At 38.0% G+C, this 27,163-nt stretch overlaps 1 protein-coding gene across 4 annotated transcripts; it reads right to left on the bottom strand.

The window, feature by feature from the left end:
• Nucleotides 1–308: 308 nt before the first annotated feature.
• On the bottom strand, nt 309–26,235 carry LOC120470943 (protein bicaudal D homolog 1). Of its 4 annotated transcripts, none has more exons than XM_039660682.2 (9): nt 25,703–26,234; nt 17,507–17,719; nt 16,570–16,722; nt 15,596–16,069; nt 12,392–13,504; nt 9,893–10,044; nt 8,511–8,721; nt 3,792–3,868; nt 309–2,321 (listed from the first exon to the last, which is right to left on the bottom strand). In XM_039660682.2, the coding sequence occupies exons 1-8, from the start codon at nt 25,925–25,927 to the stop codon at nt 3,818–3,820; spliced, it is 2,592 nt and encodes an 863-aa protein (XP_039516616.2). In that variant the 5' UTR covers nt 25,928–26,234; the 3' UTR covers nt 309–2,321; nt 3,792–3,817. The 4 variants fall into 4 exon arrangements, with proteins under 4 accessions (XP_039516616.2, XP_039516615.2, XP_039516614.2 ...); XM_039660681.2 differs by having other exon boundaries at nt 309–2,433; XM_039660680.2 differs by having other exon boundaries at nt 309–2,436.
• Nucleotides 26,236–27,163: the final 928 nt, after the last annotated feature.

The raw sequence follows: 27,163 nt of genomic DNA on the forward strand, positions 1-27,163 counted from the left end.
CACAAAACAAGTTGTAGCCAATCAGAAGTAAGGGGCGTGTCCTCATCAGAAGGAGCCTGTGTTGCATTGCCCATGTTGGGTTATTTATTTACATGAACACAACTTGTAATAAAGCGCATCTCAGACACTTTTGGTTTTATTAAATAAATTTATTTGGATATTCATTTAACAGGAAAATGTTACACTGGGTAGTATCTCATAGTGATATATAGCTGTATTGCTGTTCGCCAGTAAGACTCTAATCAGCTACTTCGGTTGATTATATGGATCTTTTTTTTATTATTATTGTCTTTTATTTATTATTGTTGTGTATTATTAGGCAAATACATGAGATTGAGAATACTTTGTCATGAACAAATGTTTAAGAATGCATTTCAATTCAAGTGAAAACACACCCCAGGGTAAAATACTTCATATGGTTTTATAATTGATCAAGTGGGAAGTTCGTCTGTCCTCATCTTTGGATAACCCGGCAGAAGATCCAGTGTGTGTGTGTGTGTGTGTGTGTGTGTGTAACAGCAGTTCAGTGATCCATCTGTGCAGTAGTCTTAGTTAACAGTCACACTGACAGGCTGGAATGCTCTAATGTTGTGTGTGTGTGTGTTTGTGTGTGTGTGTGTGTGTGCTTGTGCTTGCAGCTCAGTTTGCCGCTGTGTTTCCGAACACTATAGAAGAACAGATTATACTCAGTGCAAATAGAAAGTTGATTAAACGGCGATATCTCACGCATGCAACATTCACATCATCAGATGAACTAGTTAATCTGAAGTTAATGTACAGAGAGGTAGTTTATGGCATTAAATGAATATGCTTTGAAGAGTAAGGCTTATTAATACAGGATACATAAGCTTACTTCATCTTCCCAGTCCAGTCTTCAGTCATGTTCCCTCCGTTTCACGGGACTTTGGTCAAATTAGCCTGAATGTCCAGTTTCAATACAAGTCAAACTCTATCAGCAACATATATTACTTATAAATAATATAATATATACACTATATATTATATATTACATATATTACAACTGCTGTTGATTATCATTTATCACAGAAATTAATTTCAACTCGTCTCTCCGTTTGAAAAGCACAAAACTGCATTTATAGTAATGCGCTTACAGTCATTACATATCCGACATTAATATTATATAAGAATTAATAAGTAATATGATAGGACCTTTTAATTGAATATATACATGAATAAATTAACATCTATTATCAACAAATAATTTTAATTAATATTAATTAGCAAGTGTTATTTTATTATTATTTATGTACTTTTTTTCATTTTAGTCTTTATTTTAGTAATTAAGTAATTTATTAAATAAATTTACTAAAACTGAATCTAAAATCAAAATAAAGGCCAAATCAAAATATTAATAAATAATGCAACAGTATATAACGAATAAAATGCTAACGTATTGTTAATTAACATTATTAATTTTTAATTTTGATATTAATATATGTTAATTAAAATTAATACATTCTAGACATATATATTAAATTAAAAGGTCAGATCATATTTTATATTAATTCTTATAGAATAGTGTTTATTTGAAAGTTATATATATATATATATATATATATGTGTGTGTGTGTGCGTGTGTGTGTGTATATATATATATATATATATATATGTGTGTGTGTGTGTGTATATATATATATATATATGTGTGTGTGTGTGTGTGTGTGTGTGTGTGTGTGTGTGTGTGTGTGTGTGTATATAGTTGAAATTATTCTCTATACTAAGTGGCCGCATGATGTTGTCTATAAATCTTAACTTGATTTAAAACCTGAACATTCATATTTGGTCTGTCAAGGTTTCATCAAACTACTAGGGAACATGTTCAGTGATTATTCCTCTTGAATAGTGCTAGTATCAGTGTTCGTAAGGTTTAACATTCGTAAAAACCCTTTCCGCTCTCTTTTCCCTTGACGTAACCCTTTCCATTCAAGAGTCCGTGCGCTGTCACACCCCATCAACATCCATCCAGTCGACAAAACTGTGAAACATGAACACTTCAGTGTGTAAAAATGAGTGTCATAGGCAAAAAGCTGCTGGGTAAGGAGGATACAAGTGTACATCACATGACATAATGGTGATGTCAGAGCATCATGTGATCAGGTGGGCAATTCAGGGCCGCTGTGGCTTGTGTAGTGTGTGTTCGACTTAAAGCGGCGCTGTTAAATTGGAAATCATGCGGAGTCTGCTCTCGTGTAATTTGATGTAATTTCAGCGCCGCTTTACGTCGACGGATCACTGGCGTTGGTGTGTGATAAGGTCGCGGGCGTGAGGCACTCCTGCGGTGTTTCAGCTCCAAGCGGCACCTACGAGAGGCGGGAATCATGGGAAAAACGCTTCAGAGACCTGGGCAGTCGAGAGGGAAAAGTAATCGGACTTCTTCTTGTTGAATCCTGGAGAATCGCCACTATAGTCCTTCTGCTGCCACACACACAGATCACAAGATCATATGAAAAGCAAACTAAATATATATGGGTTAAAACTTAGATACATGATTTAAAATGTCAAATTGACATATTAGCAGAAAATACACAAGTTTTGGGTCTGTAAGATTTTTAAAGCCTAATCTATGTTCACCAAGACTGCATCAGAAATACAGTAAAAACAGTGAAATATTATTAAAAATTTAAAGCAACTCTTTTCAATGTAAATATATAGTAAAGTGTGATTTATTCCTGTATTTTCAGCATCATTACTCCAGTCTCGATCCTTCAAAAATCATTCTGATATTATGATTTGCTGCTCAAGATGAATTTATTATCAGTATCAATGTAGAAAACGTTGGTGTAAACCGTGATATATTTTTTCAGCTGAATAGAAAGTTAAAAAAAACAGCATTTATTTGGAATATAAATCTTTTGTAACATTATAAATGTCACGTTTCATCAATTTAATGCACCCTTATTAATGTATTTGACAAAAATCTTACTGACCCCAAACTTTATAAATGTAGTGTTTAAAAAACAGCTCTTAGAAGAAGATTCTATATAGAACTTTAAAGTTCTATAATTAAATGTAATGGATTAAGCCGCTCATAAACTTACTTTATCAATAGGAAAAACTGCAAAAGTTATGCAATTTAAAAACTTTAAAGGGATAGTTCACTTTGAAATTAATTTTTGGTATGTTTTATCTTACCTCAAGGGCATCCAAGATGTAGGTGTCTTTGTTTCCACAGTATTTTCAATTTTGATATTTTTAGGTCAAACCGTCAGTCATATAATGGAGGTCTATGGTCACCACCTCAAAGAGCATGCACAGAGAAGTCCAAATTAAACATGATTTAATGACTCATAAATGTAAGTACACATTGATGGCCTAAGACACCGAACGAGCGGTTTGTGTAAGAAAACGAACAGTATTTATATCGTTTTTACCTCTTGGAACCACAGCCACAAAGCGCCCTCAGATCACTTGGACGTGGCTGTGGTTACAAAACGTAAAAACGATATAAAAACTGCTCGTTTCGTGTCTTAGGCCATCAATGTGTACTTACATTTATGAGTCATTAAATCATGTTTAATTTGGACTTGTCTGTGCATGCTCTTTGAGGTGGTGACCATAGACCTCCATTATATGACTGACAGTCAAAATATCAAAATTGCAACAACTGCGGAAACAAAGGCACCTACATCTTGGATGCCCTTGAGGTAAGATAAAACATACCAAAATTTAATTTCTAAGTGAACTATCCCTTTAAAGGTTCTTTAAAAGTGAGTCTGGATCCCTAGAGTTGTACACAGAACCGCACTGAACTTGACGAGTGGCTCGGTTACCTGTAGGCGAAGCGTCTCCGGTGTGTTTAGTTGTTTGTGGAGCTGTGGCACTGAGGCAGGAGGAGACTGCTGACTATCTACAAGAGACTGACAGATTAGTCCTTCCACAGCTGGAGGACAGTGTGGAGCAGCGGGACAAGAGGAGCACTGACCTAATGTGTGCATGCTTTTCAATATGTATGTAAAAGGACAGTATGGCAGTACTGGCACATTCACTGCTGTTCAAAAGTTTTGTATGTTATTAAAAAAAAAAAGTCACCATTTATTTGATTAAAAAAAACTGAAATATTATAACAAATTTAAACAGCTGTTTATGTGAATATAAGTGTAATGTGATCAAAGCTGTATTTTCAGCATCATTACTGCAGTCTTCAGTGTCACATGATCCTTCAGAAATTTCTCATTATTATGAAAATTCAGCTTTGATCACAGGAATAAATTACATTTTACAATTATTTAAAATTCAAACTCCTACTGTCTGCACACCTGAGAATGTTACATGCATGCTTTATTATGTTATTATTATTGTAATATATTTTGACAAAAATAATAATAATAATATGCAAGCCTTTACTTACCTCTCTATGCAACATAATAGCTTTAGCACCATTAATGTCACACATGTTTTTTAAAACGACTGGTCCAAGCCCACTTACTTATTCACCTAAACCAGTTTGGACCAGCATGAACCAGCTAGAATCCAACCTTAAGCTAGTTATATATAGCTAAATTTTCCAGTATCAAGATATAATGTCGCTTGTCAAATTACAAAATCAGTCCCAACTGTAAAGAGAACGCAGACTCAAATCGATGCATTTTATACCTGTTATTTACAGTATATACGAAGAATATACAACATTACAGTCCAGTTAACAAGTGTTTTCTTGTATACACATGCATATGACAGCAGACAGGGACATTCAGTGACATGAATAACAGTCTGCCCTCAAAAAGTGTTGCGTTTGCACAAAGTGGCTGTTAGTTTACAGTAACACACAGTAGAAAACACACTCATCTACGACTCCAGTAGTGCAGATGGACGTCATGAATGAGATGCGGGAAGCGGGAAGCATTTGACAGGTTTCAGTCAGAATAAGAGTTTGGAGATGTGCAGCGGTGATGTCATGATCATGTGATCATGTGCATACGTGTGTGTGTGTGTGTGTGTTTCAGGCCTCAGGTGCGCGGGTGCAACAGAGAGGAGGTCTCACAAGGTTTCTGTCCTGATTTGAAAGACTCGCTCCTAAAACTGCTTCACCTGATCACAGATAATTACATAAAGCCCTCAAACAAATGCCAATCAATTTCACCCGTTTGACTTCTTAAATGCAGGAAAATCAGCTTAAATCCACACATTAAAATGAGCAAGGATAGAGGAAAAGATACTCTTTTTGAAAGATCGCCCCCTACTTACAGTTCCACCGTTCGATCGACAAATCACAAGTAGAGCTAAACTAAAATTTACACTCAATTTCATGCAATACTGAGGCCTGTGTGAGCATTCATGAATTAAACGCTGGATTGAGTCATTCTACAAACACAGTGACATTTCCATTAAAATTATTTCATTTTTATATATATATATATATATATATATATATATATATTTGGGCTGTCAAACGATTAATCGCATCCAAAATAAAAGTTTGTGTTTAAATAATATGTGTGTATAATTATTTTGTATATTTAAATACACACACATGCATGTTTATATTTAAGAAATATTTGCATGTATATACATAATTAATATTATGTGTATAAATAAATATTTGATATATTAATAACACATTTTTCTTAAATATATACATGCACGTATGAGTATTTATATATACAAAATAATTATACACACAACGCACACATATAATATGAAAACACAAACTTTGATTAATCGTTGCCCAGCCCTATATATTAGTGCCCGATTAATTAATTGATTAGTGTCAAATGGATTAATATTCATTAATCACTGTATCTAACATGTCTGTATATATATATATATATATATATATATATATATACAGTATATACACACACACATTTATATTATATATTTACAAACTTTTATGTTAGAAGCAATTAATCGCGATTAATCGATTTGACAGCGCTATATATACGTATATATATATAAATATATATATTAGGGCAGGGCAACGATTAATCGCGATTAATCGCATCCAAAATAAAAGTTTTACGTAAACAGAAACGTAATATATGTGTGTGTGTGGTGTATAATTATTTTGTATATATAAATACACACACATGCATGTATATATTTAAGAAATATTTGCATGTATATACTTTATATATATTTATATATAATTAATATTATATAAAAATATAAATATTTGATATATTAAGAACACATTTTTCAAAAATATATACATGCATGTGTGTGTATTTATATACAAAATAATTATACACACTATGCACACATATATTAAGTAAACACAAACTTTTATTTTGGATGCGATTAATCGCGATTAATCGTTGCCCAGCCCTAATATATATATATATTAACTTATCAGGAACTATACTTTAATTTTTAAACATTATAAAGGAATAATTGCAGAATTGTAGAATGACCCACTTATTAAAAATAAATTAGAAAATGTGTTTAGCTGAAACGAGCGGTTAAAAAGGCATGCAGGGAAATCATGGCAGGGTCGAGTTGAGGGATTGATACCTGTCAAATGCTTTGAGCGCTGTAGTGTGATGTTTTGTAGGTTTGTTTGGGTCTGATAAGGCTCTAGAAAGCCAGTGCGCGGCCCGTCATACGATGTGTAATGGAGAAATAATACAGCAATATTTGGACAGAAAAGACGTTTAACAGATGTTTGGGCCCATGCTTGTCCCTCTAAGTGCTTTTTGACACGCTATTTGGCAGCATGTTATTTGGCTCTCATGTGTAAGGGGAAAAACAAAAGGGGGAGTGTTTTAAAAATGTTTAAAATGACAAGAACACTCTATTCTGCTGTAGATCATATGTGTTGTAAATAAATGGTATGTTGTTAATGCCACCTTTACACAGCTGACAATGAATGATATTCCCTGAGAATTTAGTCATCTGGACATTTGCATCACTTCATCATTGACATACATTCAATGCAGTGTCACTATCGCATTATCTGAAGCAGGCTTACTGTAAATTAAAATGGTGTCTTTTTATTGTTATAAATGTGACTCAACAATTTTTGCACATTCACCATTACATGGGCTGGGCCAATTTTATACTGTTTATCCACTGGATGGCACTGTGACCACACAAGCTACTGTATGGCTATGTTTGGAATAGCATGCTGCAGTATGCATACTGTGCACATGTGTAACTAACATAGAAAACCCAGATGAGCTCCTACACAAACCTGATTAAGATTAAGATTTGGCGTAACTAAATTAAATCATGTGAGATCATATAAAAAATATTGCAACAGGAAATAATTCAAATGGTTGTATGTAGTATAGAGTGAACGGCAGTGTGCTAGTATTACGTTTAGCACATAGCCAGAAGACTTTGACGTGAAATAAGATAAAAAATGGCATGCGCTGAAATAAAATCAACTTAGTGAGAGTTTCAGGTTTACTGAAATGCACATGCATACTATTTTTTTAAAAACGGTATGCATTTAAAAAATAAATAAATAAATAAATAAATAAATAAAAATACAAAATAAATAAAACTGTGTGTACCTGCAAAAAAAAAAAAAATAAAATAAAATAAAAAAATAATAAAAACGGTATGCATTTAAAAAAAATAAATAAATAAATAAATAAAAAATAAATAAAACTGTGTGTACCTGCAAAAAAATAAATAAATAAAATAAAATAAATAATAAAAACGGTATGCATTGAACATTAGCGTTTTATTCCGAACATAGCCATCTTTCTCAGATTACACACGACCTAAACTGGCATTTCATATAAAATCCCGTTGCTTAATTGACTCTCTGTACGAACAAAAATCAATGACAGACACGCAGCGAAGGTTTCAGTGTTCAAAAACCGTGACAATTACACACATTCACCCTAACAACCCCGATTCTGTCAACGTAACGTCCTGTTGAATCTGTCTCTCGGACGTGTACTCGAACGGTCCACGCGTGTCCTGAGAACTGATCAACAGTCTCTTTTGAAGAAGGCCGGGCCACTTGTGCTCCATTTAAATCCCTGAGTAAAAAAAGCCAAACATTCAGAACAGAAACCAGTGTGTCCTCCTCTCTGCGGCACCCGTCAGTAGCGGGGATGCTGGGAACCGTAGTTTCTGGGATACAAAGGGGTGTAGGTGGACGAGGGGGGCGTGTAGCGAGACGTGGAGCGCTGGAAGTGGCTGGGAAGGGGGCGAGATTGGGACGAGCTCCACATGGAGCGGCGACTTGCCAAAAGGGGGGATCGGTAGGGCGAGGAAGGGGCGGAGCCTGGAGAATAGTGCGATTCGCTTGCATAGCGGCGGGCCAGGATTGAGCTGTGAGTCGGGAGGTGTGTGGAAGAGTGCGGGTCGACGACGTACGCCCGGACGCCCGTGGTCCAGTGGCGATACGGCGTGGTTGACGGCGTCCAGGAGGTCGAGGACGACGCGGGTGAGGACGGGGCCTCCAGCGAGGGCGGGCTGTTCGGGGCGGGTGTAAAGTTGGGTGTTGTGGGCGACGTGATGGCGGCTGCTGCCGTAAGGACTTCGGTAATTGTCAAAGGGGTGTCGGGAAGGGGCGGGACTGGCGTTCCACTTACTTTAGGCGTGCTGGTCCTCAGCCGGGTTGGTTTTCCCACGCGGGGCCGGTGCGTCTGCTCTTGGTCGAACTCCAGGTCTTCCAGTTTCTGCGTGAGGGCCAGTTTTTGCTGGATGGCCATGCGGAGGAGAGAGTTCAACGTCTTTTTCTCGTCCTCCGCCGCCGCGAGTTGTCTCTGCATCTCGTCCAGCTGAGACACGTACTCGTCACACCTGGTCAGAGAGAAAGGAGACATTCGGATTTGGGCTGGGTAGTATTGTGAAGGTTTGTTCTTCAGATGGTTCATTTAAAGGGTAACTAAACCCCTGGTCAGAGCCTGACTCCACCCACTGGCGATATTTGAAAATGCTGAAAAAGAGCGGAGATAGAGGGGACGAAATAGATGCGAAAACACTCTATCCTGATCGTTTTCAATACTCACAATTCCAATTCCTGACTCCCTACAGTGGTTTTGACGACACAAGATGGTTTTTATATTGCCAAGGGCGTAGCTGAAACCTGCGTACGTCACGAAGTGCGGAACATCCAATAGGAAAATTCAACTGCAGTAGCCACCGTTCAACCTGAAGAGGGCACTTTATAAACAAATGTCAAAAAAGTTACTCGAATCAATGACTGGTATTAATAAAGATCCATTCTTACGGATCATTAACTAAAAAAAGTTGGTTAAGTGTTTAGTTACTCTTTAAATTAACTGGTTGTGAACAAATGAGTTCCTGATTTAGTCGTATGTCCTTTTTGTAGTGAAATATTTAGTTTATCACTGCGTTTTCTATCTTTATAGGCTGTAAATCCCAACATTCAACCCGAAAATAGTCATATAACCATTGCAATAACTGTTAAGGTAAAAAAAAACCTGCATAGTGCTGCTTTAAGCATGTATGGGTTAGAAGAACGGGTATTTTAAACATGAAACATGCGCAATGCACCTTTAAAAACATCTATGCAGAATATATATAGCGGTAAATATTTAATGAATGAGTTGTCAATACAATATATAGGGTATGATTTTACCCCTAAATTCAGCATATTAACATAAAATGATAACTGCTAATCCACCTTTCGCTGACTGGAGTCCAGTTGTTTCTATGAATTGCAGCGATCCATTTGCTCCTCTTTCTATAGCAGTCTGTAAAAATATACCTCCGATTTCTTGTAAAATCTAGTTAAAAGCTCTTTCCCGTTTTAGATGTGTTTTGTGTGTTTTTTCGCGGGTATTTGCCACTCGGTGTGTGTAACCGCAGTCACTCCATCCGACGGTGACATCACATGCATACCATCTATAAAAGCGAATTTTGCATAACAGGTCCCCTTTAAAAAGCATATTTCTATATCCTTTAGATAGCTTCTCTGTAGTCATGGTGTTATGGTGTGTTTTCTCACCGTGTGGCGAACATGGCTCTGAGGGAAGAGAACGTGGCTGCATCTTCTTTCAGCGCCTTCAGCTCGTTCCTCAGCTTCATCATGGTCTCCGTCACCATGGTCTTCTCGTTCTCGTATTTACTCTTCAGGTTGGCCAGGGCCCCCTCCGCCGTCTGTCAAACACACCTAAACATTAACATCTGAAATATTGAGTTAAAGAGATACTCCACTTTTTTTGGAAATAGGCTCATTTTACAACCCCCCCATAGTTTTTCCATTTTTGAATCCATTCAGCCGATTTCCGGTTCTGGCAGTCCCACTTTTAGCATAGCTTAGCATAGCTTTTAGCATAGCTTAGCATAGCTTTTAGCATAGCTTTTAGCATCATTGAAGTGGACAAGACCATTAGCAAAAATGACCAAAGTGTTTCGATATTTTTACTATTTAAAAACTTGACTCTTCTGTAGTAACAGCGTGCACTAAGACCGACGGAAAACGTAAAGTTGCGATTTTCTAGGCTGAAATGGCTAGGAACTATACTCTCATTCCTGCGTAATAATCAAGACACTTTCCTGCCGTACCATGAGTGCAGCAGGCGTAATGATATGACGCAGCGCCTGAAAATAGTCCCCAGCTTCCAACGTGACCGGGACTAAGTTTGTGTAGTCATTACGCCTGCTGCCTCATTTTTTTTTTTTTTTTTTGAGAAATGCTAATGGTCTTGTCCACTTCAATGATGTATGCTAAGCTATGCTAAAAGTGGGACCGCCAGAACCGGAGATCGGCTGAATCGATTCAAAAACGGGAAAACTCAACAGTTTAACTCTGGGGGGAGTTGTAAAACGAGCCTATTTCCAAAAAAAAAGTGGAGTATCCCTTTAATAAACCACTACTGATATAATATAGACCACATAGGAAAGCACTGATTCATCATGACCAATACCAAGGATGCAGTTAGATTTTTTTTCACTCGAAAATCCCATTTATAAAATCATGTTCATTTTGATTTATGGGATATATTTACCAAGTAATTGCTTTGATTTAAGAATATTTTCTTGAATTCATAATCATTTAAAATGAACTGTTCATTCAAGTGAATGCGTGTCATACGAGTAACTAAGAACTCCTGTTTTGCACATAATAATGGATGTAATTACTTTGCTGGCCCATATAGCACAGCACTTTCTCTCTGGTGTGGGATCCATAAATCGTAATGTCCATTAATCATCTCTGGCCTGGAAGGGTCATGCAACATGCTTTATATCACAAAGAAATGATGTGTCGGATAGAACAGTCCCTTTTCATCAGCGTTTCATTTTACTAGCCATTAATCAAGCGGCTAAGTCATGTTTACAGCGTACCAGAGCTTTTGAGAAAGAACTAATTAGCCAGATTAGCGACGTACAATGTTTGAAAGGTTCGGTTTGAGGCACTTGTATACATTGAAACCACTAAAGGTGAGGTGGTTGAGTTCAGTTCATTTGTGGGTCCGTTTAGAGAATTTAGGGTGTTATTTCAGTATAAAAAATGCCCTTAAAGGAGTAGTTCACTTTAAAAAAAACTTTTGCTGATAATTTACTCAACCACTTGTCATCAAAGATGTCTTCAGTCGAAAAAGAAATTAAGGTTTTTGATGTAAACATTCCAGGATTTTTCTCCATATAACGGACTTTAATGGGAACCAAACGGTTCAAGGTCAAAAGACCGTTTCAGTGCAAACTGCAAACTGTTCAAAGGGCTTAAAACGACACCAGACGATGTATAAGGGTCTTATCAAGCGAAACGATCGCTCATTTTAAAAAAAAAATAACAAAGTTTAAGTTTTATAAGCTCAAATGGTCGCCTTGGTCTGTTCTGTGATGCGCGTTCGTGACTCTCCTGTTCATCAAAATTAACGAATCTTTTTTCATGTCATTTGGTTGATTCAACAAACGAAATGAATGAAAAGACTCGAATATAAATATAAATATATATATATATATATATACAGGCTATATGTGTTTGCGCACATGATATCAGCAATGTAATACACACATGACGACAGGAGGGTGACGGCAGCTCGCAAATCGAGCTACCCATCCCACATCTGCTAGTTTTACTAAGATCTCTTATCTCGTGCAAATTAATTTATATTTTCCATTAATATTCATTAATATTGGCCATTAATATTAATATTAAATCCCATCCGAATAGGGCCTAAGTGAATATTTGGCTGGGGTAAGTTGCAAAGTGGGAAGATAGCGACCCATGTGGGAACACAACGGTTTTAAAAAGAAGCCACACAGCAACATTAATGGCTAGAATAAGCTGCAAAGTGGACCAGATTTTACGCCAATAGCTACAAATCTTGATAAGCAAGACTACTGCAGCTGAAAGACAGAGACCCAAGCAAGAAATGTAGCAGTTTTAATAAGAAACAAAGCAAATCTCAGTCAATGTAAGGACTCCCATGGTTCAATACTCTCAGGCCTCATGGCAATCAATAGGATGCAGGGTAATAAACAGAGCTCATTAGCCTACCTGTTTGTTGGCTTTCAGCACAAGACGCAAGGTTGCGATCTGCTCCCTCTTTGTGCTCAGGAGCGACTTGAGTTTGAGAATCTCCTCCATGCAAGCCTCTTTGTCCTTATCCATTAGCGGGGCGAGTTCACTAGCGGCCGCTCTCTGGCGGGACAGCATGAGCGAGCGATCCACCGCCTTCTGCAAGTGCTTGATCTGATCGCGGATGATGGCGTTAAGATGGTGGATGTTGGTGGGTTCGCGGCGGAGATCGGATCCCGTGGACGACTCGGGCGCCGGGGATGAGGATGATGACGAGGAAGAGGCACTAACGACGGGCGAACCCAATGGCGTGCGGACCGGGCTCTGCTCAGCAGTGAGAGGTTCTTTGGATGGCGAGTCAGACGGGCTACGCGACTCTGCGGACGTTGCAGCATTAATCGCCGCTAAGCGGCGTGCGAGTCGCGGGGTCAAAAGCACCCGGTGGTCGTCCTGCCCCTTGAGGCCAGCGGTGGAAATGCGCGTCGGGGTCCTGCCCTGCCGGTAGTAGTCCAGCGTAACGCGGTTGGGTGTCTCGTTGTTGCACAGGCAGACGTGGTAGTAAAGTTGCGCTAACTCCTCGCTGAATGTCGCCAGCTCATCTTGGGCGGTTCCCAGAATCCCATGCGTCTCTAACGCCGTGTTATTGGCTGCCTGCAGCTCGCGTTCAAGATTCACCAACTTCTCCCGGCCTTCCCTGCAACTGCGCTCAAGCTTCACCACTTGCATCTCGAGCGCCTGAAGCTGCGCCTTCCCCTGTTCCTTGGCTCGCGCCCCCGCCTCCACACACTCGTTATATCTATCCTTCACCTCTTTAAGCTCCGCCTTCAGTCCGACCACCTCCGTCACGGCCACCCTGTACTTACACTGCAGCAGCTCGAGACTCGGGCCCTCCTGGCCGTCAGAGACGCACGGTGTCCCTTCTTCTTCGTCCTCCCTTTCCTCCTTGTTTTCCTTGCGGCGGCGAAGTTTCCGAAAGCGCTCGGCCAAGCGGCTGGCCCTCTCGTGCTGCTCTGTTAGCGCCCCCTGCGTGTGGCGGAGCAAAGCCTGTGATTCTTGCAAGTTGGTGAGCAAAGATGCTTTTTCCCGTTCCACCTGCGGAACATAAATGTACCTACTGGTCAGACTGGTTTACACTGGTTAGTCCTGGTCTAAATCAGAGCTTCTCAAACCTGTCCTGGGAACCACTGTACATTTTGGATGCCTCGCTAATCTAACACACCTGATTCAACACTCTTAGAAGAAATGGTTCTATTTAGAACCAGAAATGGTTCCATCCCCCGCTTCATATATGGAACTCCAAAATGGTTCTATATAGAACCATTTTTTTGGTAAAAGGTTCTATTGGCCAAGTATGGAACCCCAGGGTTCTATATAGAACCCAGAGGAACCCTTTTTTAAGAGTGTATAGAACCTTTTAGGGGTTCCAAATACGTAGCGCTGATAGAACCTTTTCTTCTAAGAGTGAACTCTACAGGATACAACACATTATGTTGCATTATGTTAGCACTCACAGATATATGCACACTTTTGTGTTCTTATATTGTTAAATGTGTCTAGACTTATTTAATAATGAGATTAATAGACTCATAACTAGACTCATTTGTGATTTCAACATCTACTTAAGCCCTTATCTTATCTCATGTATGGGATGTCAATATATTTTAATGGCTATATATATATATTAATTATATTAATAACTCTGTATTTATTGCAGATAGGGTACGTCGGCATCTTGCTCTTACTTAAGTGATTTTAACACACCTGATGTCGTAAATACAAACTTCCCAGCAGGGCTTGAATAGTTTGATCTTGGAAAAAAAATGCTTTGATTGAGAATTACCAGGACATATCTGAGCACATATTGAGAGCTCTTCTGAAACAAGTTTACTGGTGTCTATGTCTCAGGAAAGCCTTTTCTGTTTATTATCTACTGGAATAATGATATTTACACTAGAAAGTTTTCCCTATGGCCATTTGTCACATCCACGGTTAATACATAGTCAATGTTTAACATGGATGCAAAGTTCATACAGTATGTATATGACTCAAATGAACTTGCACTATGAGAACAGTGACTCTTGTGATGGGAAGGATATAAATAAGCCAGTAGCATGGCCCATTAGTGCATATGGTGGTCTCATATTTCATCCCACGACACTGCAGCATCCCTTTGTAAACAGAACAACGCCTAAACCAATGCAGCAGTCGTGTCCCACTATTTAGGAACATGATTTTAACATATAATCAGACATAAACTACCAGTCAAAGGTTTTGGATTGGTTTTAATGTTTTTAAAAGAAGTCTCTTGTTTGATAAAAAAAGTAATATTGTGAAATATTATTACAATTTAAAACAGCTTTTTTTCTATGTAAATATATAGCAAAGTGTAATTCATTCCTGTGATCAAAGCTGTTACTTTACAGCAGTCTTCAGTGTCACATGATCCTTCAGAAATCACTCTAATATGCAGATTTGATGCCCAAGAAATATTTCTCATTATTATCAATGTTGAAAACAGTTATTTACATTTTTATTGCATGATTCTTTAATGAATAAAAAGTTCAAAAGAACAGCATTTATCAGAAACAGAAAGATTTTGTAACATTAAACACCACCGTTCACCGTTTTTTTTTTTTTTGGGGGGGGGGGGGAATAAAATAAATCAATACTTTTATTCTTTAAGGATGAATTAAATTGATTTAAAAGTTACAGTAAAGACATTTATAAAGTTACAAGAGATTCTATTTCAAATAAATGCTGTTCTTTAGAACTTTCTAAAAGAAACTGTTTCAACATTGATAATAATAATAAACGTTTTTTTCTTTTTATCAAATCATCATATTAGAGTGATTTCTGAAGGATCATGTGACTCCGAAGACTTGAGTAATGATGCTGAAAATTCAGCTTTGATCACAGGAATAAATTACATTTTAAAATATGTTACAATAAAAAAAAAAACCGTTGCTTTAAATTGTTATAATATTTCACTGTTTTTACTGTATTTTTGATCAAATAAATGCAGACTTGGTGAAGAGACCTCTTTAACAATCTTTTTTGACAGGTAGTGTATATAAAAGAATTATTAAAGAGGTAAATCGGCAACATAAAGCTTTATAAATGTATGCTAATAGAAATATTTCTACTGTTATGTTATGTGCACATGCCCCGCCCCTTCACACTGACCTGCTGAACCTGCTGTCTGAGTTTCAGGATCTCAGGGCCATTGAGCTCACTGAAGAGGTCAGGGGTCAAAATTTCACTCTTCCTCAAACCCGAAGGCCTGAAATCTCCGTTCAGTCGGTTCAGCGCCGAACCCGCAGCGCCCTGGACCAGAAGCCCGTTGCACTTTCCCCCGTCTTCACTGCTGGGCGATGTGGCGGCTGTCGGGGTAGCACTGCCACTAGGTGGCGCCGAGCTGAAGGCGATCAGATGAGCGCAGCCTGAGCTGAAAGCCCCGTCGCACACGGTTAGATGTTGTGCTAATTCCTTGCGCAAAATGTTCTTCTGTTCTCGCTCACTTTTCAGAGCATCCAAAGCCTCCTCCAATTGGCTGTCAGAGATGTCCTTCAGGCGCAGGGCATCTTCTAATTGGCTGTTAAGCAGGGCTGTCTCCTCCTCCAGAACTTTGATTTCATGCTTCAGGCCTTCATACTCCACCTGAAAGAATGAAGAATAACCATTTGCATTGATTCTGGAAATGGACTGAGACTGTTCCTCCTACATAATCTGGTTTTAATATATTAATATAGTCAAGCCAAAAATTATTCAGACACCATATATCATTTTTACAAGTGGATGCAAGACACTATAGTTAATTTATTTTAGGATAGCGAGTGTCTGAATACATTTTGGTTTGACTGTGTGTGTTAATGTATTTCAGATGGATGTGGAAAATTAAGTAGCTGTGCAACAACAAAAATACTAACATTGAGTCTGTCGACTGAATGCATATAATGAAAGCATCTAGTTTTGAATCAATTAGTTTTGTTTTTAGTGTTTGGTGATGACATTATCGTCTTGCATTATTGCGTTTTCATTCTGAGAACATAAGAAAACAAATTCTGCCCCTTGAACCCACTGTTGAAATGCGCCCAATGGTTCTAGATTGGGTATTAGAACCGTGTCAGTGTGAAGGGAGGGATTGTGTGTGTGTTTACCTGGTTCTGCTTCAGCGTGGATACCAGTTTCTGCAGCGAGATGTTCTCTTCCTCTAGTTCGGTGTAGTCTTGCAGTAATCGGGCCTCTCTGAATTTATACTCTCTGATCTCCTCTCTCATCCGGCTTCTCTGCAGATCTAACATCTCATAACTCTGAGAGACAAAGACACGGAAACAGGGAAAGAGAGACCATTTAAAGGGACAGTTCACCCAAAAATTAAAAGTAGCCCATGATTTACTCACCCTCAAGCCATCCTAGGTGTGTTTGACTTTCTTCTTTCAGACGAATACAATCGGAGTTATATTAAAAAATGTCCTGGCTCTTCCAAGCTTTATAATGGCAGTGATCGACTGCAGTGCATAAAAGAGCATCCATCCATGATAAAAGTGCTCCACGCGGCTCTGGTGTGTTAATAAAGGCAATTCTGAAGCGAAGCGATGCATTCGTGTATGAAAAATATCCATATTTAAAACTTTATCAACTAAAATAACTAGGTGACGGGCTACGCAAGTCAAATTACGCCAAAAGAGTAAAAAAGTGCTACTCTTTGGCCGTAAATTGATGCGTATGGCCGTCTGCCTGCCCTGAAGCTAGTTATTTTAGTTGATAAAGTTTTAAATATGGATATTTTTCATATTTTTCGCTTCAGAATGGCCTTTATTAACCCGCCAGAGCCGTGTGGAGCACTTTTATCATGGATGGATGCTCTTTTATGGACTACAGCCGATACAAGAGCCAGGACATTTATTAATATAACTCCCATTGTATTTGTCTGAAAGAAGAATGTCATATACACCTAAGCGAGTAAATCATGGGCTAATTTTCATTTTTGGGTGTACTGTCTCTTTAAAAAAGGCACACCCGTCAAAACCGTGAGCACACATTCACAGGGAAACACTGCAATGTCAAACCCAAACCCCTTCACAGGTTTCTGACCTCTCTGAGGTCCTGTAGGATGGATCCGAGTCTGTCGTTCTCGGCCTGTGTGCAGGACGCCTGTGATCTGCTGCTCTTCAGCTCGGCTTGTTGCTCCAGCAGGCGGCCCATGTAATACGCCTCCTTAGTGGCCGACTCCTGCAGCAACGTCTCCTCGTTGGTCTCCCCATCTTCAGCCACCTTCCTTTGAGTGGTGTACGCCTGGCTGAAGGCCTGAGGACGACAGAGAAGACAAGCTATTATGATATTTTAAAGGTTCCTCATTTTGTTTTGGAGTCTCCAACAATAGGTTTTACTGTGCAATATATATATATATTTTTAATTTCTCATAATATACATTGCAGCATCACCTCTTTTCTCACAGTTTCTGAAATGGCTTGATAAAGGATTCGTTGTCTCTAAACCCCGCCTTTCCGAGAGCCTTCTCTGCTCTGATTGGCCAGATGACCCAGTCTGTTGTGATTGGTCTACTCTGCTCTGATTGGTCAGATGACCCAGTCTTTTGTGATTGGTCTACTCTGCTCTGATTGGTCAGATGACCCAGTCTGTTGTGATTGGTCTACTCTGCTCTGATTGGTCAGATGACCCAGTCTTTTGTGATTGGTCTACTCTGCTCTGATTGGTCAGATGACCCAGTCTGTTATGATTGGTCTACTCTGCTCTGATTGGTCAGATGACCCAGTCTTTTGTGATTGGTCTACTCTGCTCTGATTGGTCAGATGACCCAGTCTGTTATGATTGGTCTACTCTGCTCTGATTGGTCAGATGACCCAGTCTGTTGTGATTGGTCAGATGACCCAGTCTGTTATGATTGCTCTACTCTGCTCTGATTGGTCAGATGACCCAGTCTGTTATGATTGGTCTACTCTGCTCTGATTGGTCAGATGACCCAGTCTTTTGTGATTGGTCTACTCTGCTCTGATTGGTCAGATGACCCAGTCTGTTATGATTGGTCTACTCTGCTCTGATTGGTCAGATGACCCAGTCTGTTGTGATTGGTCAGATGACCCAGTCTGTTATGATTGCTCTACTCTGCTCTGATTGGTCAGATGACCCAGTCTGTTATGATTGGTCTACTCTGCTCTGATTGGTCATAAGGCTCAGACTGTCGTGATTGGTCTACTCTGCTCTGATTGGTCAGATGACCCAGTCTGTTGTGATTGGTCAGATGACCCAGTCTGTTGAGATTGGTCTACTCTGCTCTGATTGGTCAGATGACCCAGTCTGTTATGATTGGTCTACTCTACGTGTGTTGGAAACCTCTTCTACTTATAGCATATACTTTAGATAGACAAGGTCCAAATTCAAAGTTTCCTTACTTAGAAAGTAGATCTTACTTTCAGTAGATCTGAAAGCAAAAATACAGCAGTTACAACACAGGCAAATGAATATGTCAGGGTTTAATCAATGCTATTTAACTATTACTATTATAATCATTTTTTAATTAGTTAACATAATTTCAAATTAAGTCATTCAAATTTTGTAATTTTATTCTTATTTTTTAAAATATTAGTATTTAGGTTTAATTAATTTGATTTCAGTCAAAGTTATAATTTATTTCCAATTAGTATTTTTATTAAACTTATTCTAATTTTCATTTAGACTAAGTTTTTTTTTCATTTAACACTTCCATTCAACATTTGAAGAGTATTAGTTAACAACCCAGGGTTTAATGTAATCTGTGACCTCGTAATGTGAGGTGAAGTTCAGGCAATATTGGCTGTAATCTGGAAGGCGTGAGTGGAATAGATGACAATGGTGATCTCGCATAAGACACCCAGAAAATCAATGCAGTGCTCAGCCAAGAGAAGCAGAAACTCAAGTGTGAAAAATCAATTGGGAGGTCTATAGGAGCTCAACGCTCCAGGTATGAGGGATGAGAGAAGAAATAACAGACTTATGGAGCAGTGCATTATGGGACAGCCTCAATAACAAACGGTTAATTGCATGTGTGATAGGAGGCATAGTTTGCACTGAAACTCTCATTTGGACCTTGAACCGTTTGGTTCCCATTGAAGTCCATTATATGGAGAAAATCCTGGAATGTTTTCATCAAAAACCTTAATTTCTTTTCCACTGAAGAAAGAAAGACATGGACATCTTGGATGACATGGGGGTGAGGAAATTATCAGCAAAGGTTTTTTGAAAAGTAAACTACTCCTTTAAGTCGCTCACTATAATGGAGAGAGCCGAATGAGTCTTGTGTGTTCGGAGGGAAGTGTGTTCTTCCTGCACGGATGGACCCCTGAAAAACAGACGCCGCTGGGCTTTTCCATTAAGCTGGAAATTCAATCAAACTCTCTCTCATGGTCAGTGAGTCCTGCTGTGCTGGGAAAACTCTCTGTTTTTACACTAGTGTGAGATCAGAATTATTGCGCTTGAACTCTTGAAGTAGTCAAGCATCACTATTACTAATGCTCAAACGGTTTGAACAAACCTCTGATTCTAGTTATAATTCTTTTAGAACCAGATTTTCCCAAACGAATGAAAACAATCATTAAAAACATGTAAATCTTTTGTGAATTTAGTCATTTTGACTGCTAGATTCCAAACTATATATCTTTAATCATAAATACAAATTGAGAGATTAATGCATTTATTGTATTAGGATATCTTTTAAAAACAAAACAACACCAAACTGTACATTTAAACTAGTTTATTTATACATTTATAAATAATAATATTATTAGTAGCCTATCGTATTTGTCGCATATTCGCAACCGATATACCGATATATTACTTATATTTAAATATAATTTGAATTTGTTTTTACAAGCATGATGTCATTATCCACCCCCCCCCCCCCGTAAGTACCTCAAACACACAGATACAGACAGATGCACACACACAAATACACTCACGCGCAACAGAGACTCACTACTACACACACACAAACACACTCAGACACAAACACGAAATACACATGGACTGTGGAAATCACTAAACGTCTTACTGCAAACGCGCACAGAGATGCACTCCTACACACACACACACACATAGAAAATACACACATGGACTGTGAAAATCACCCAGGAGATTCTCTTTCACACAAAGACAAAGCTAGCTTTCACACCAGCCCTCCCTCTTTGTCTCTCTCTCTCTCTTTCTCTCTCTCCTTCTGTTCAGACAGACACACCCCTCACACAGATCTCACTACCACAGCGCTCTATCTATCTATCTATCTATCTATCTATCTATCTGTCTGTCTGTCTGTCTGTCTGTCTGTCTGTCTGTCTGTCTGTCTGTCTGTCTGTCTGTCTGTCTGTCTGTCTGTCTATCTATCTATCTATCTATCTATCTATCTATCTATCTATCTATCTACAGTATCCAACAGTCAGTTTTACAGCAGCTCATGTGAGAGACGGTAAGCTGAGCCTTATAATGTTCTGGAAAGAGGTCCACACAGACACACGGATCGATGTAAAGGCCCGCGGGCCGCAGTGAACCTTTATATGTGACCCGCTCTGCAGCAGAGCTCAAAAACACCTCAAAGTCTGAATCAGATCACTTCTGAAACAGGGACATTGTGAGATATGTGTGTATGTTGCACAGTGTGTGTGTGTGTAATTATATGATCAGCACTGGTATATATATTTATATTTGAAATATATTATCATACACGGCCCATCTCTTTTATAATCTAGCATCAACATTCTGGGGTTTACCATTAGTCAACAAATCACATATGAATCATATAGAGCCAATAAAATAAGTAGTTATGGCTAATAAAACCATGTTTGTTAGTTACAATATAATTTATCCTGAAAAAAAAATATTAAAAAAATAAACTAAATTAATTAGATTTTGATGAAATATAATGCTGTATACTCTATACTATACTATACTGTATACTGCAGTGTAAGCATATTTAACAAATATTAAAAAAATATATATTAACATAAACATTACAGTATTGACACCTTTTGAGAATGAAGAGAATTTACAACAACAATAAAAGCTTAAATGTAAAATGCCTGGATGCATTTGGAGAGTATAATCGTCATGAAAATAGTCACAATTCCTAAAATAGGCTTCATTTTCTTTAAGCAAGTTATTAAAAACAAAAATTCTTAATGATTCTGAGGTTAAATATGGGCATGTCATACTCAACCGGGAAGTGTTATCATGTGAATTATGCAGCGGATGTTTCTCTCAGCATATTATCCGGCTTGACGTTCACGTGTTTTCCCTCTAAGTGCCTGAGTCCGTCCGATCCATAATTCATAACTCGGAGCAGACATGTCTCCAAGCTCCGGCCCGGGCACTTCAGGAACTCGGCATGAACTCCAAAGAGATTATTTCAAAAGATAAAGCAGAAGTCTTTGTTATAAAGAGGTGGTGATGGCACATGCCTTTGGTGTGAGAGACCCGGGTTCGAATCCACTGTGAGACACCAATGTGTCCCTGAGAAAGACACTTAACCCCTAGTTTTGGGTTCGTATTCTGGCATCTGTGTGAAGCTCCTCAAAACCTTTGAAACTGCATTGATTCAGACTTCAACATGTTGGTTACAGTTGAAGTCCTTTGTGTGGAGAAAAATCCTGAACTGTTTTCCTCAAAAAACGTAATTTCTTTTCCACTGAAGAAAAAAAGTCATGAACATCTTGATTGGCATTGGTGTGAGTAAATTATCAGGAAATTTTCATTCATTTTGAGGTGAACTAATCCTTTAAAGCATATTACCACCAATCAGCACTTGGCAAATGCAGGTCTATGAGCCCAAGCATCTCATCGACAGCAAATGAGAAAACATTGTACCGTTACCTTGATAATATAAGCCATTACAGCAATCACACTTCTAATATTAAAACTCGTTCTAATATTAATAAATAAAATGCAATCACAGCTGAACGCAGCCTCAAATATCCCTAAGCAGACTCAACCCTCAAAGCCTTCACAAGACTTACACTCTCAGTCGGGGTGAAAAACACTCTGCTTTATATCTGAGATGGAGACGACACCAGACTAGTCGGGTTTGCTTGTATTTGTGATATTTAAGGAACAACTGTTGTGCTTTAATTGGCAGATTACAAGCCACAACAGAAACTGATACATTCTGCCAATTTTGCACATGCAGGTTACGGGAATCGGCCAAAAAACGGTCAATTTAGTTTGTTTATTAAGAAAGACTGCAGGAGATTCGCTCTGAGTGATTGATAAAGGCAGGGAAATTCAAGTAAACAACTATAAAACAGCGTTTGAAATACTTGTGCAGTGTAATAGCGGTGATTGTAATGAATGGCGGATTGTAATGGGAATTCTTGGGACGGTCTCGTTTGGCTCCCGGACGCTTCTCAGATCACGCGTGTGTGAGTTTGCCAAGGAAACAAAAAACAAGACTTTGGGAAACAAGTTTTTGCAAAAACAAAAAGCCAAACTGTATTGGTTACACTTTATTTTAAGGTGACGTAATTGCATTACTTACTCAAATAAGTACTGAGAATTAACAACATAGAGTTAGGTTTTAGGGTTACTTGTAATTATGCTTAATTTACTGTTATAATTATAGTAAACGTAGTAACGTAACTGCATCACCTGAAAATAAAGTGTTAACTAACTTTTTTTATGTGATTGCTGTTATATATCTCCTCTTATATCACAAAATAATTTTGTTTATAGTTATATTTTTGCTATTCCCCAGTTTCATGTTACAGTGGCAGCCAATCAGGGCGATGGGGAGTCTTGAATGTCAGAAATAGACATTTATGAATAATATATCAGCAGATGCCATCTTCATACGTATGCCTCCGATTACCATTACTATTTCATACACCGGGAAAGACAGATAATTACCAATAAAATGCATATTACAAGAAATTATATCTGGAATAATGACAATAAAAAATCTAAACATGAGCTGCTATTTTTGAGGCGGTATTTTAAGGCACCACAAGCAGACTTATGTATGTGTGTGTGTGTGTGTGTGTGTGTGTGTGTGTGTACTTGCAATCCATTCAAGATGGTGGATAAAGGGAGAGAAATGTTGATAATTCGTTTAAATAAGGGCTGTGCAAAGATTAATTGTGATTTATCACATCCAAAATAAAAGTTTGTGTTTACATAATACATGTGCATGTGCTGTGTATAATTATTTTGTATTTATAAATACATATGCATGCATATTTAAGAATTATTTGCACGTACATAATCTATGCAAATACATAATCAATATTATATATAAATATAAATATTTTCTATATGAATTATAAAAAATAAATTTTTATATAAAATGTTTAATTCATATATAAAATATGTATTTATTTATTATTTTGTATATATAATACATATGCATGCATGTATGTATATTTAAGAATTATTTGCATGTACATAATCTTTACAAATACATAATCTATATATATATGTATATATATAATTTATATATGAATAATGTATATATTTAAGAATTATTTGCACGAACATAATTTATACAAATACATAATCAATATTATATATAAATATACAAATTTTATATATGAATAACACATTTTATTAAATATATAATAAAAAATGTGTTATTCATATATAAAATATTTATTTATATATTTATTTATTATTTTGTACATATAAATACATATGCATGCATGCATGTATATACATGCATGCATATGCATATATAATAATTATACACAGCACACACACATATATTATGTAAACACAAAGTTTTATTTTGGATGCGATTAATCGCAATTAATCTTTGCACAGCCCTAATTTAAATGCGTACTTACAATTTACTTCTACTTACAATACTGAAAAGAATTTTAAAAATATATGCTGTGTCTAAAAATGTGACGCTTCCCTACTATGTATGCGGAAAACTGAGTAATATGTCTGAATACCTCGTATTTGAAAAACAGTGGGTAAACAGTACCCGGATGAAATACTAGGCTTCTTCCGGTGAGATTCTGAGCGTGCATTTGATGGACACGTTACTATCCCATGAGGCCACAGGAGAAGGTTTATCAAAGGCCTTTCTCCCAGTGCTCACAACTCTGGCACATTATCATATAGATGACACGGAAGAACACCACTAAATGCCAAATGTGTGTGACCAATTATTCCAGCGTAGACCTCTGATCTGTTAAACAACAATCAATACAGTTCATTGAGGTTTAATGGAGAACTGAAACGGCCAATTCAAAAGTAAAGCCATCTATATCACCTCCAACACACACAAAAAACACATTTTCAAGTTTTCTGGGGATCTCAATGACAGTGTTTGTATTCAAGTGCATATGGAGGACTCCTGAAGCAGACCGTCTCTGTCAATCTTATTATCCGTGAGTGTGTGTTTGCTGGCAGTCGTCACCCTGTGCTAACCTTCAGCGCAGTCCACTGCAGTCAGCAAGAGTATACGCTATACATCTACTAATAAACTGGCTGGGGGAACATAGACGAGGAAGCGATATGGGATGAAAATGAATGTCCTTATGCACCAGTCGAGAACGTGATTTAGTGTGCGACTCATCAGCGAATCTGAAACACTCATGTTTACATCTGCTGTACAACTAAATCTCTTGCTTACTCAAATCTTTTACGATCGCTGATGAGAATTCAAACGGGAAAAAGTAGATCATTGCAACTAAACGTTGCAAAAAAATAGTCCTGAACTATTTATTAATCGCGATCAATCTAACATAAAAGTTTGTATGTGATACTAGTATTTGTATGTCTTATTGATTTTTGGAAATATTCTATTTTATTCTATAACATAACATTTCTTGGCAATCTTCTATTCCATTTCATGACATGAGTTTTAGCAATATTCTATTCTACTTTGTTGCTCTCAGTTGTATTATCATTTAAAATTCTGTTCGGTTCTATAACACATTTATGCTATCCCTGTTCTGTAGAAATATAATATAATATTCTATGACATTTCTTGGCAATATTCTATTCTACTTTATTGTTCTCAGTTGTATTATTCTATTAAATTCTGTTCTGGTCTATAACACATTTATATTATCCCTGTTCTTACTAAATTTTAGAAATATTCTATTATAGTCTAGCATGACAACATTTGGCAATGTATCACCTTAGTGAGTTTTGGCAATATTCTATTCTACTTGGAATAGTTATATTCTGTTCCGTTCTGGTGTAAAACACATCACACACTCCCGGCCTGTTGTTTAAAGAGGCGCCTGTACCGTGAATGAGTGCAGCAGAATAAGATGAGAAAGCGGCGTGTGTATAGGCTACCTCCTGCAGATGCTCCAGCTCCAGTCTGAGGGACTCCTGCTCGGTCTCCAGATCCGCATACTGTTGTTTGAGGGTCTGGTTCTCCTCCAGCACCGCGAGCCCGCACTCCGCCGCCCGGACCTTCTCCCGGTTCGCCTCCGCAAGCTCGCGCGTCAGACGCTCCACCTCCGCCCGGTAATGATCCACCGACTCCCCGCACCCCCCTCCGCCTCCCCCGGCAGCCATCGGCACGGCCCGTGCCCTCCACTGCGCTGGGTGGATGGATGGATAAACGGATGGATGGATGCGCCTTACCCGAACCTCCAATACAAAGTCAATGATACGGACATATTATCAACAAAAGAATGAATGTAACCCTAAATCATTTCGAGTGAAAATCAAACATCGCGATCACAAAAAAGGGGGCTTTCTTTCTTCCTTTCTTTCTTCCTCCTCTTTTTCTGCTTGATCATGGGTGTTGGGACGCCATCATCACTAGGATGGAGAGAAAAGTGGCTCAACTCACTTCGGCTCTCCTCCAGCTGTGACGTCAGTCCATCTTGCTGCAGCCCTTCGCGATGTTGCTTCCGGGAGCGCCCAGTCCCGTGACGTCATGCATATTCATAAGCTTAAAAAATAAAAATAAAACGTTGAACACCCAAGAGCAAAATATCAAAATGTAGCCTACATCTAATTGGATTTATAAATACAATAAACAAGTATTAAGCAAGGCACGTATCAGTTAAGTAACTAATAATCATAAAAGACAATTAAGGACGGGTCTTTTCATTCTTCTTTAATAAACTGAGGTCTCTTAATATTCCAACAAATGTGCATATTCATAAGCTTCAGCCGCCATTTTCACATTTCCATGTTTCTCAGAAGCGGAATTCGTCATAGTTGGTAAAGTTAGTGGTAAATGAGAGACTACTTACCTAAATATTTTTGTGTGTGTGTGTGTGTGTGTTCCCATTTGCTTAAACAGGAGAAGAAAAAATCCACAACAGTGTTTTCACAACTTTAAAAAAAGAGGACAAAAATAGAGAGAGAGATTGATAGCGACAGTCAGAAGAGAGAAGAAACACCAAGTGTGTTATGAATGTACGCATTTAAAATAATAATAATAACAACTTGTATATAAATAATAATAGCCTATTTAAAAACGCATCATCACAGTCTGTGAAAAACATCTGTTGAGATCGCCAGCGCCCTTATTTTAATATTTATCTGCCTTTCAGCCAACCAGATAGGCATAGTTGGAAATGTCACATAACGTCATTAATATGCATAAACTCATCGTTTGCCGTAAGTTTATTTGTTTTTGATTTATCTGAAGAGTAAAGTCTCTAAGTCACAAGAGGGCAGACGTCTCCTAAACATTGATAGGCATTCACATATGCAGGTATTATTGATCACTGTTCACCATGGTAACGTTTTTTTTTCTCTCCACAGAAATACCTGATCAAACATCAGTGTATCAGT

The sequence above is a fragment of the Pimephales promelas genome, chromosome 24 (assembly GCF_988280905.1).
Source record: "Pimephales promelas chromosome 24, fPimPro1.hap1.1, whole genome shotgun sequence".
NCBI lineage: Eukaryota > Metazoa > Chordata > Actinopteri > Cypriniformes > Leuciscidae > Pimephales > Pimephales promelas.